General features: G+C 40.9%; 1 protein-coding gene across 3 annotated transcripts; it reads right to left on the bottom strand.

The window, feature by feature from the left end:
- Positions 1-1,449: 1,449 nt before the first annotated feature.
- LOC115793961 (NACHT, LRR and PYD domains-containing protein 1b allele 5-like) lies at positions 1,450-11,140 on the bottom strand. 3 transcript variants are annotated; one of them, XR_004021142.1, is made up of 10 exons: positions 11,102-11,140; positions 9,080-9,119; positions 8,901-8,974; positions 8,539-8,753; positions 8,175-8,428; positions 7,109-7,237; positions 6,549-6,702; positions 3,722-3,751; positions 3,122-3,584; positions 1,450-2,956 (listed from the first exon to the last, which is right to left on the bottom strand). XR_004021142.1 is itself a non-coding variant. In XM_030749185.1 (10 exons), exons 2-10 carry the CDS (start codon positions 9,083-9,085, stop codon positions 2,933-2,935), a joined length of 927 nt encoding a protein of 308 aa, XP_030605045.1. In that variant the 5' UTR covers positions 9,086-9,119; positions 10,830-11,124; the 3' UTR covers positions 1,453-2,932. The 3 variants fall into 3 exon arrangements, 1 of the variants encoding a protein (XP_030605045.1); XR_004021141.1 differs by having other exon boundaries at positions 10,830-11,124; XM_030749185.1 differs by having other exon boundaries at positions 1,453-2,956; positions 3,122-3,162; positions 10,830-11,124.
- Positions 11,141-11,972: the final 832 nt, after the last annotated feature.

Raw genomic sequence — 11,972 nt, 5'->3', positions numbered from 1 at the left:
ACTGCAGCCAGAGTACCACACTGAGATACAGGATGTGAGGACGGACTCAGTGGCTCACTTGTAGAAACTCACCAGCAGCTGTTGTGGGAGTTGTGCTCTCTTCAAGCATCTCAGGAAGTGAAGCCTCAGGAGACCTTTCTTGACCGTCACTGTGGTGTTGATGGTCCAGGTCATTTAGGTATTGTTCCATTACAGATACATTGATAGATACTTTACTGATCCCAAAGGAAATTAGGGCAATGTGTAGCAATCCTGGAAATGAAAGTCAGAACTGGGACAAAAAAGTTGAATTCCAACAATAAAGTCATGATCCTGAGAAGCAAACTCAGCATTCTGAGATCAAAGTCGCAATTCTAAAAGTTTAAATTCTGAGAAAAAAAAAAAGAATCATTATCTCTCGGTCAGAGGTCTGAATGGGCAGGATTGAGTCAGCTGATCCCTGTGTTTGGGGAATATCATTGCTGTAGCCAAATATATTCCTGTGATGAGCTTTGTATGGCTACACTTCATGATGTTGTCCAGGGGTGTCCAAACTTTTTTCAAGGAGGGCCAGATTTGATGATGTGAAAGTGCCCAAACGCTAACAGTCCCTGATGGCGTTATTTTAAAGAATAAACAATGCATAAATATATTGTTATTAAATACTTTCATTTCCATGCAGCAAACGCAGCTCTCTGAACATCCAACTGAAATTCATAACATACAGAAACTGTAAAATACTGCTGTGTAATTCTGATAACAGATCAACAGGTGAGCTACTGACACTAATGTGAAAGGCACACAGGTACACAGGGCAGGTGTGGCTCCAGAGCAGCGGTAGATGTGTGTAAAATGTCACGTAGGTGGAGTCACTTAGTTGATCTCACGGGGTTCTTGTTTAAGTTCAGAATAGAGAAAATCTGCGCACACAAACATGTGGAGCCAAACAAGCTGAACATTTTCTTTGTTCATCTCTGGAAACTTGATCTTATCCAGCTGCCAAAAAACTGATTTCTGATGTTTTTATGTGTTTCTGATCTATAATGTCTTTGGTTATATTGGTAAGCAGCCTGTAGTCAACAGGATTTATGAAGGCCTTATAAATAAAATAAAGAAATGACCTGCTTTGAGAGTATGACTGTGTTACTGTATCTACATCATAATCAAACAGGTCCTTTTTGTATTCATTCATGAAATGAACAGCGGCAGCTCTCACTTCAAAGACAGCTCACAGAAATACTTTTGGATTATATTTATAATGAATACAGTTCAGATAATGTTAAGACAACAATAATTATAATACATTTAGCTTTTTCTGCCTCTTCCAGTTTCATTTCTTGTCACAAAGTTGCTTTGAACATATTAGGAATACCAGCATCCATCAAAGTCAACATCATTCAACAGAATTAACACCGCTCTCGCCTGCGTTTGTTTCCTTCGTGATCTGCGTTCATCCCGTCACCAACGTCGCCCCCAGCTGCTCACAGGCCCTCTGTTCTCCACACAGGTCTGATGTCAGGTAGCAAAACGTGTTTCAGCACCTGCTGTTAGGATAAGCCACGTTACGCCTTTGTTTTAGTTTGAAACCTTCTGAAATCTTTTCTGACATAATTTCCCGCAGTTGGATAAACTTGACTTATGGAACAGTTATGCTGGCCATTGAAAAAATTACAAATGTAGCCACTCTATGTCATAATTTGTGTTGACTCACAATTAAATATGTCCACTTTATGTTGGAATAATATAAATAATAATTTTTTAAAAAGTGTGATGGGACCGTAGGCTTTAGGGCTTTCATGCAGTTCAAACACTCTGGATAATCAAGTACAATTTATGGAGCATAAATGCCTCATCACTTTCAGACCTGAGCTCGTTATAGGAATGTTGCGAGGAACTGCCACGACAGAACATTTTATTCCATGAATCTCATTCTGAAGAAAAGTCAGGGTCATTATAATACATGTAACAAACCTCTGCCGGCTGTTTTCTGACTTCCCTGATGTAAAACTATGGTGCACTGTTAATTCTGTATATTTTCTTAACAGTGTGAGACACTCTCGGCTTTCTCATGAGGTGGTCAAGGCCTTCATCAGTGGTTTGGTCTTAACCAGGCCACAAAATTGATTTCAATGCCAGCTCACAACAGCTGAGGACTCAGCTGCTAACCAAACTTATGATGCAAGCCACTTTGTAACCCACTTCCATCCCAGCTCTGGATTTTACGCTGTGTCAGACTTTGTGTCGTGGCTGCTGTTGCTGCTACCTGTTCTGTTTGGTCTAAGCAGCTTAACATGTATGCACGTTGGAAGGTGGGGAAAAATATGAATCACCTAATATGTATGTCTTTCTGACTACAGTGATCTTGGCTGAAACACACTTAACTTCTTGAACTGTTTCTTGTTTTCCTCATGAAGAAACGTCTGTTGACATTTCTATTTCACTGACTCTTCTTTAACATAATGCCAAAAAGAAAAAAGAGCCACATTAAAATAATCGGGTAGCCGTTACACTTGCTTCTTATGTTCTTTTAAGGCCATAATTTCTTGGAAACACACAAACATCATTTATTAGGCATTTATCAGATTTTAGCGTAACAAAACATTTTGAATGTTTACAGGCAGCAGGCATTGTTACTACCTGGTAGCTTAAAAATGCAATTCATTAAATGGGATGCCAAGATTATTTTTAAGTTCTTAGTGTAAAGCACGCAAAGGTCGTTTTTTTCAGAAACACGTGTCCCATAAAACAAGGAAACAACACAGACACGTAAAAAAAAAACTACATGGTTGAACAGAATACATAATGGTATAAATGCTAATTTATCAACAATAATAATCAAATTGCATCTTTTTGAAACTATTAAAAATTTGAAAACTGTAGGCAGAGGCCATTCCTGGCTGGAATCTTTGGGTTGGGTGCTGGAAGCTGTCTGGAAGCTGGGGGACTCCAGCGCTCAGACGGGCATCGACACTGAAACCTGGAGGGGTTCGAATGCTCATTAGGTCCGATATAAACGTGACTGATGAAGATGACAAGCAGTTTTTCAATTAGATTTTAAAAAGAGTACATTATCAACCTGCATCTTATCAAATTAAGCTGCTAAAAAATTATATTTAATAATTAATAATTTGATGCTACCTACTTTCTGTGTCACAGCAGGCAGCTTATCCACAGAGTGTTTGTCTGAGGAGCACAAAAAGAAATCAGGAATCTATCACTTTCTGTTATTGATAAAACACTCAGTCCTCACAATCAAGGGCGGTAATCACATCAGACACTTTCTTAGAGATTCAAAAAGTATTTTCCTAATCGACCTCCATGGGTTTGGAGCAGAGATGTGCCAGGCTGATGGAAATATTTAAAGGAGTGGCAGTTAGAGCAGAATAAACGCAGATCATTTTATGGTCCGGCCTGCAAGTTTCTGTGTGTGAGTGCAAATAAATATTTGAGCAGGCTGGTGGGAAAATACAGATTCACACTGCTCCAACACAAACCACTGGCAAACATCACTGCTGCAGGTTGTTGGGTTTCTGTTATCTGTAAAGCCTGTATTAAACCAACAGCCAAAGTACTGACACCAGTTACTCCCCTCGAGGATCTTGCACCTGTAAAGAAAATAATTCTTCTAAAATTAAAATTACAGAAGTGAAACCGCATGGCATGCACTGTTCTAGATGCAATACATTAATAACACTAAAAACTATTCTGCTTCAAAGATTAGCAACAGATGTAAGAATCTCACCTTCCCCGTAACCTGACTTTGGATGATCATCTGAAATAAAATACAGAGCAAATAAAAATACAAATGTTAATGTAGTTTTCTCATCCAGGTCACGTACATCAGACTGACATAAGCTCGAGAAAGACGTAATCACAAGATGCTCCATCTCAGTCGTACCATTCTCTCTCATTATGAACATGATGGTTAAGTTAGCAGAGGTTGAGTGCAGGGATCCAGGATCCTGTACAGAGCTAAGGCAGCCCACAATAAGGGCCTTTATGGATGATTTGACTGTCAATACAACATCTGTCCTGGGCATCTGCTGGGCACGGATGAACCATCTAAATTAAGATCGCTAGTGCTGAAGACAGGAAGAGTTGTGGACATGTTCCAGAGCTACCATTCCATCTATCTCTGAGCAACCAGTCAAAAAAACCTGGGGAAGGTATTTGACTGCAGCCTCGAAGATTTGGCCTCCATCCACAGGACTGCTCCACAGACCCGGCGAAGGAAGGTCGACAGACTGGGCCTGCTGGGCAGGTTTAGAGCCGGGATCTACCAGCACTCCATTCTGGCTCAGATCCTTTGGCCACTGCTGGTATACTCTGTACTCATGACAACCATCGAGGCCCTAGGGAGAAAGTTTCTTGTAACCTCACTGTGGCATCCGACTGGAAACTTGAAGTGGACCTTGGCAAGCAGCTGAAATTTCAAGACGACATACCACCAATATGTGTCAGATGGCACCAACCAAATGATCATCCCGGACCTGACCGTGCTCTGGGAGGAGCACATTGAAGAGGCGAATGAGAGGCAGGAGCTGGTGGAAGGGTGCAGAGGGCAAGGCTGGTGTGCTCGCTGTGAGCCTTTAGAGCAGTGGTCCCCAACCTTTTTTGAGCCTCGGACCGGTTTAGTGTTAGAAAATATTTCCACGGACCGGCTTTTAAGGTGTGGCGAATAAATACGTCAAAATAAATGATACGACCATAACCAAGTGTGATATTTTCTACGTATAATAATAAAAAACGGGAATCCACTTTGTATTCGTATGCAACTCTATCAGCAGCGTTCTCGTAACATCCCGCCTCAACATGAATAACAGGCTCTCTGCCCACAGCGCTCCCTGGTCAGCTGTTAGAGCCATGGTAAAACATGCCTTCAAAATAAGATACACCGCAAAAACAAATACAGTAGAAATCACCTCAGTCGGATTCAAATGGCCCAGTTTGGGGTCTATTATCGAATTTCGCTGCAATGGCTTCTGCTTCATCTATGAATTTGCTTCTGCAAATTTTATAATCTGAAATTTTACTCGTAAGTGCAAGTTTGTAGCTTACACTTGCCACGATTGTCCCCGGTGAAATGAACTGATATAAACACTAAAACAATTTCCAGGCGTTGTTAAGAGTGTGTGTAGTTGTGCATGAACGAGCCGATGCATGGAAGTGGGCGGACAGGAGCTGAGGAGGGTTTTAGCGCTAAACTCATCCAGTTTATGCGATCACATTTAACTGGAAATTTATTACAATGGGACCAGATTTTTCATCCGAGGTAGGTGAATATCCGACGGATTTATGTGATGATTTTATTGGAATTAATGTTAGGAAAAATCAGGACCTGCAGATGCCATCCAACTAGAGCGAAAACCCGATTTGTGCGACTTCGACTTAGGTGATTTTTACTGTATAAAGCGCATGAAAAATACAACTCACCATAACACTGAATCAGTGTAAGCCCCCTGAGCTTGTTTCTCTGATACTCATTTTTGCTGGCTTCTGGTTTGACTGGGTTCGGCCGATTTCACATGGAGCGTGGCTGCAGAGCCGCAGTGTCAAGCGCTGGAGACTCAGTTTGATGGCTGGGTCTACCTCACTGCTATCCCCGGTGTTGATAAATAAAAATGGTAAATGGACTAGTTCTTACATAGCGCTTTTCTACTCTTGTTGAGCACTCAAAAATTTAAAGAAGCGTTATGTAGGTCAACCAACCGATTTCGTTAGACAGGCCTGAAGCTTCTGGGTTTAATTTTAGCGGTGACGTATCATGTGAGCAGAAACGTCTTGACACGTCAAGAGGAAGTCATGGAGGGAAGTAACGGAGCGAATCCGCCCATTTTTCAAAATAAAATATAGTTTAAGCGCAGATAATAAGTAAAACAGAAATAATTTAAGTTATTTATTCTTTATGTGCGGCCCGGTACCAAATGTCCCACGGCCCGGTACCGGTCCACGGCCCGGGGGTTGGGGACCTCTGCTTTAGAGGATTTGATCGATCACTCCGCAGAGTCCTCACACTCCTGGACATTCCCAGAGAAGCAAAGAAGAAGTCCATACAGAACTGTGGCTGGATGTTGCAGGGACACAGACCGGTGCCCGATCAACTCCAGTCAGGTCGCCCGGGCGAAGATGTCTGACCCGAAACATCACGTGACCCCAGGTCAATTCACTGATGATGTGCCCCAGCACACATGTATAGGATGTATTGTTCATTTCATCATCTCTTTTGCATCCTGCATTCACCAGAAAGGATTTCTACAAAAGGGTACGACATGCTAGCCGAATAAAATAAAGGTGTAAGATCAGGTTCCATCTGGACCCACAAGCATTAGTTTTTATTTAAATGTCAAGAGCCAGAATTAATTTTGTGCACCAAAATCCACCAGGTGCCATTTGTCAGGTAAGATGGGCGGAGTCCACGCAGACTGTTTCTATATTTGTTGATCAGCAAGTTCGTCCTGATGTAATCTGAAGCAGTTCTCTGGGATCAGGACCTTCCACAACCCAATAACCAGCAGTTTCAGTTTGCAGTGGGACATAAAATCATGATTTCTTTCCTTTTATTTACTGACCTTTTCGGAGTTCACAGGTCCAAACTGGTTCATACACCGGTTCGTGTTTTTTTGACAAGGCATACTGAAGTTTCAGGTTGAAGCATCTTTCTGGATTTTCAATGTACACCTCATAGAAGTTTGGGTCTTGGCTATCATTTCTCAGGGTTATTTTCTGTTTAAAAATATAACAGAGAAGTTAGTCCAGTTCAATCATGGTTGGCAGGTTAACTAAATATACAGCTGCTCTGTTAGTTGCAACTCTACCGCTCAAAGTAACTGAAATTGGATTACTCGTGGACTACAAATGGAAACCAGAAAACTTCCTGTCCCTTACCCACAGTTCAGCATATTCAAAGGCATTTATCAGTGTGTATATACAGATTAATGTTCTGCATTACCTCAGTGCCCCCCCCCCCCCCCCCCCCACACACACACACACACACACACACACATATGTAATGACACACTAACAAAGTTACAAAGCTACAAATTTAGACCAGGAGGCTGCAGAGCCCACTCTACTGCTTGCACTATTTTACACAGCCTCTTTAAAAAGCAGGTAGAAGCACGAAGTGTACCTGTGGTTGAATTTGTGCTGAGACTGTGTCGGCTGTGAGGGAGAAACCGTGATGCATTTTGAGGTGCTTCTCTGGGCGCAGCTTGGTAATTTTTTCATAGCCACTACAGGATTCTTGCTTGTCCATTTTCTGTGTGGGGGAAAAAAAAAATCAACTTAATTCCAAACCTGCTTCAGGGTTACATCAGCATTGTCGTGTGTGTTTAAAGACAACCGATACAGCCTGAAAACAGAGCATTAGTGGGGGAAATAAACTGGAAGGAAAAGGGTTGTTGCAGAGAATAAGGAGCTAAACGTCGTCCCGATGGCACTTAAAAGGTCTCCACCGTCTCATCTTGTGTGTTTAGTGAACTCACCTGCATCAGGTAGGATTTACAGTCAAAACGTGTGTCACATTCTTAGAGGTCATTTCTAAAAATACAGTCAGAATAATTCTAATCAGGATTGTATTTTGCAACGATTGTTAACAATCCTATAATATATTACCTGCTGTGGCATTACATCAGTGATGTTACAGTTCAGTGAAGTCGGTATAATTAATATTAACTGCCAGATAATCTCCACATAACAGTGATGAGAACTGACAGTTCTCGTCATCACTGCGACTGCATTCACATAAATCATGAATTCCTCAGTTACCAAAACCAACGAATTAAAACTTTTTTCTTTTTTTAACACTAATTTATACTTTTGATTGCTATTATCTCAAAATACAATTACCTCCTTCTCATAATATTCGCTTTCTTCACCTGAAGGGTCATTTTATTAATTTAAAATGTTTCTTATAAAATACTATTCTCACAATTTTAACGTTTTTTTGCCAAATACCATAGACCATGTAAGAAAGGGCAGCCACATTTCACGTTTGTGAAGTCCTGAAGCCTCAAACTTAATGTTTTTCATACAGTAACTAAAGTCTCAGACTCTTAAACCTGCTCGTCATTAGAAAGAACGCACGTTCTGCTTCGGCTTCACTTTTCAGACCTGGAAGCTACGTCCATCAGTTATATGCAGCTTATGGTCTGAAGCTTATTTTTCACACCTGTGACAGAAACGCATTTAGTTACCTGTTGTAGAGCAGGGTCATTTGGAATCAGGTAGACGCGGAGCTTGAGAAACGGAGTGTTGGGTTTATAGTATATCAACACATTACAGCTGATTTTAACGGGGGAGCCCAACTTCAGAGCGACTGCTCTCGGAAAAAAAGTTAGTTCGTTCAACTTGACATGTGTTGGTGTGACTTCAGACACTTTTTCTACAAAATCTCCACAGTCGTCTATGTGAAGGACCGCAAACCTGTCCGGTATGTCGGGGATGTCGTCTGCACACAAATACATTGAAAACACAAACAATAAGACGAAGGCTTGCATCAGAAATGTAAAAAGTTTATACTTTTTAAATATATTAAAAAACCATTTCATGTTTTCTTACCTATACAGATCCAGTGTGGCAAGTGCATTTCACTTAACTTCCCAGCTGTGACTGCAACATCAATTATGGGACCTGCAGACATGTACTGTCTGCTTTCCACCCTCTCCATGTGTCCCCCCCACGAGCAAAAGTGGTACTGAAAGCTGGCCTTTTCCTTACAGACCCAACGCAAGCCAGAGACACTGCATTCGAAGTGTCCCGCTTCAGAACGAAGGCTAACAGGAAATGAAAAGGAACAGAGTCATGGTAACATTTAGAGTAACTGCACTGATTTTATTTGATGCAAAATGCTACATTTTATAAAAGGGTTTTCTTTTGACCACTAAAAAATGAATTCCGGTCTGTTTCTGTAGTTAATTAACCTGTAAGTGGGAGCCTCGTCTACATGTGTAGAGTTCACCTCAGGTTCAAGTTTAGTCCAGTTACTGAAATCCTGCTGCAAAAGAAAATCACTTTAGAAAATAAAGCATCACATTTATGGACAAATAAATATTAAAAAAAAGTAAAAGAAAGGAACATATGAATGAATGTGAGGAATTACCATCATAGTTCCACAACACTGGCACTCACAGCTTCTTGTCCTTGTTGAAACACAGAATGTAAGTGACATGATGTTATGTGGACATACAACAAAGTGCAAATGAAACTATTTGAGTAAGGACACTTCATGAAATATGATAATTATTAGAGGTGTATGTGTCTGTTGGGGGGGTCAATACAGCACATATTAGCGATATTTTGCATGCTAATATTGTATCTATTATTAAATAAATGAAAATACTCTGGGAATACTATGAACAAAAGGGCTCATCTCATGCACCACCATCCAGAGATAACGTTATCCGAGGAAAATTACATTAAATCTGCTCAACCGAAAAACCATCGAAGACTGGACACATTTATCTTGACAAAGCTAATTCAGAGCAAGCTAATGACTCAGTAACACAAGTGAAAACAGGGCAGCAGAGTGGGCTGTGCACCTGCTCCCTCTGTTAAGAGGGGAAGCTCAGGCTGCTCCCTGCACTCCAAGTTGCTGGATCTGGAATTCCATATTGAACTCCACTGATCAGCCCTTCACCCATCAGCTGAAAGAGCATCAAGGGGAGTTTGCTATGAAGCTGATGATGGTGGAACAGTTTTGGAGGGGTTTCTGGCTGGGACATCCAAGTGGATGAGATCCCACTGGCCTGCGAACCTGGAGGCTACAGTTAACCTGGCTGAAGACCATCTGACCTTTCACCCTGGAGGACAATATCCAAGGAACCAAATGCCAGCAAGTTCCTGGGAACCACTGACAGTGGAATCCACATTATACTGAAATATCACCATAAAATGTACACAAATATCAATCTTCATTTTAATATATTTATTATGTAAGAAATGTAAGAAAGAAAGAGCTTTGGCTCCAGCTTTGGTTGCCTTTATTAAATGTGTAAGCAATTGTGCTTAATTGTGTACTTTTAATTGATCCATGGAAATAGATCAATTAAAACTGCTAACTAAATAACTTTACATTAATCTTGAGTCGTACACTATCTCATCTATTCTATCCTATTGATCCAGACAACACAAGGAAGGAGCTGATGGATATTTGACCTAAAATCTCTCATTTTTCTACTGGAAAAGCCAATAAAGGTTAAACTGATTATTCAGCCTTTCATTCCTCTAATTTGTGGCTCCTCCTTTGCTACACTGAAAAATGTCTCTATTACTGAAATACATCTGGAGAAGGGAGGCATCTTCACGGAGCAGCTACAATCACGGATGCACAGGTCTGTCCTCGGTGTGCGTGGGTTTACCATCAGGTATCAAAGAGAAATCGCTGCAATATACAAAGCATGGCAGGAGGACTCCACACAACCTGTAACTGGATTCGTACTTTGTTTCAGTTATTAAGATGCTCAACGGTATGATTAAAGTTTCTGACCTTCACTATTGATGTGTGCGTGATTAATAAAAAACTAAAGCGACCATATATCTTGTCCGCTGTGCTATGTTGTGGGTTTAATCAAAAGTAGCGCCAAGTATTAAAACGGTCATGAACACTGTTACATCTGCAGTCATGAACGGTTTATGCTGTCTTTGTGCCAAATGCTCTCCCTGCCCTTCAGAGCCATTTTAAACACGTCTAAATGAACTTCAAACCACCTTAAATAAAGCTCTGAGCAGCTGCCGCTAAAGGACGCGATCCCACCGTTTGAACACTGTTAGGACAGAAACGCTGGATGGCAGCTGCTGTACACGCCATGACGTTACATCCAGTTGACGCTGAACGCGGAAATAAAACTCACCCGCTTTCTCCCCCTTTCTTTGGGGATTTGCTTCTTTAAAGTCAAAGCTCTGAAAACGCGGAGAAGTTTGGGAAACAGCTGCTGGCTGTCTGAGCGCCCTCAAACCGAACAAGTCTGAAAGTTGGTTCCTGCCTCGGTTCTGAAGCTGCGTCCGGCCTCCGCACTGCGCGCAGTCACGGCGCAGGGTTTGTAACAACTACGCAGATGTGTTATATTTCGATACTTTAGTTGTTATCTTTCAATATAAACACCAACTACATGGGACTTAATACCTGTTCCCGTATCCTGCACGAGTCCCGCCTCCTTACTCAGTCTCACCAATAGGATCTGTCGGTTTTTTTCCACAGTTTGCAACAGGCTGAAGCAACATCCGGTTGTGAGAAGCGCAAAGAGCAAACATTTCTTTTTTTTTAGTTGCGACATAGCCACAAAATTTTGGAGTGACCTTGAACCTCACCTTTTTTGTTCGACTAAAATTCTATGAGCACTTAGACTCGAGGATATTATCTGTTATTGCAGTAACTCTGAAAATTGTAATTTTGAACATATGCTTAATTTTATCAAATACGCAAAGTTTTTCATTCACAAGCAAAAGTTTGCAAATTCGATACCCTATATTACTAATTTTCTCTAAGAACTTAAATCTCTGATAGAATCCCTTAAATCGATTAATAATAAAAAGAACAATGTGTTTCTTTCTGATTACAAAGAATATTTTCCCGATACGTCTGACTGAGGAAGGATTTTGTATTATTGTATTGCCTCTCCTTAAATATGTATGTCTTCTTGCTTAAACTTATTTTGTAATTATGTCACAATGGACACAATGGAAATTGTATATTGTTTTTGTTTTTGATGCGCTGTTCTTTAATGCAAAACCTGTTTGCTTTGTATATTTTTGTTCAATAAAGATTTATTTGAAAAAAAAAAAACCGCTCCATGAGCGAAGTGTGCACTTCAGACAAAGGAGGGACACCTTTCTTTTTTCAGTCCTGGGCTGGGCTGAAGTGAAGCCTGCAGCAGGAACAATAAATGCTTTCAGGTGTTCACCACGTGACAATAATTAAACGGAAAGTGTGGAGGATGTGCGTTTGTCTCTCTGTACAAACAAGATCAGGCAGACAAATGCTGGATCAGTGCCAC

This window comes from Archocentrus centrarchus, chromosome 16 (genome assembly GCF_007364275.1).
Source record: "Archocentrus centrarchus isolate MPI-CPG fArcCen1 chromosome 16, fArcCen1, whole genome shotgun sequence".
Lineage (NCBI taxonomy): Eukaryota > Metazoa > Chordata > Actinopteri > Cichliformes > Cichlidae > Archocentrus > Archocentrus centrarchus.
This window is presented reverse-complemented; position numbering and strand designations above follow the sequence as displayed.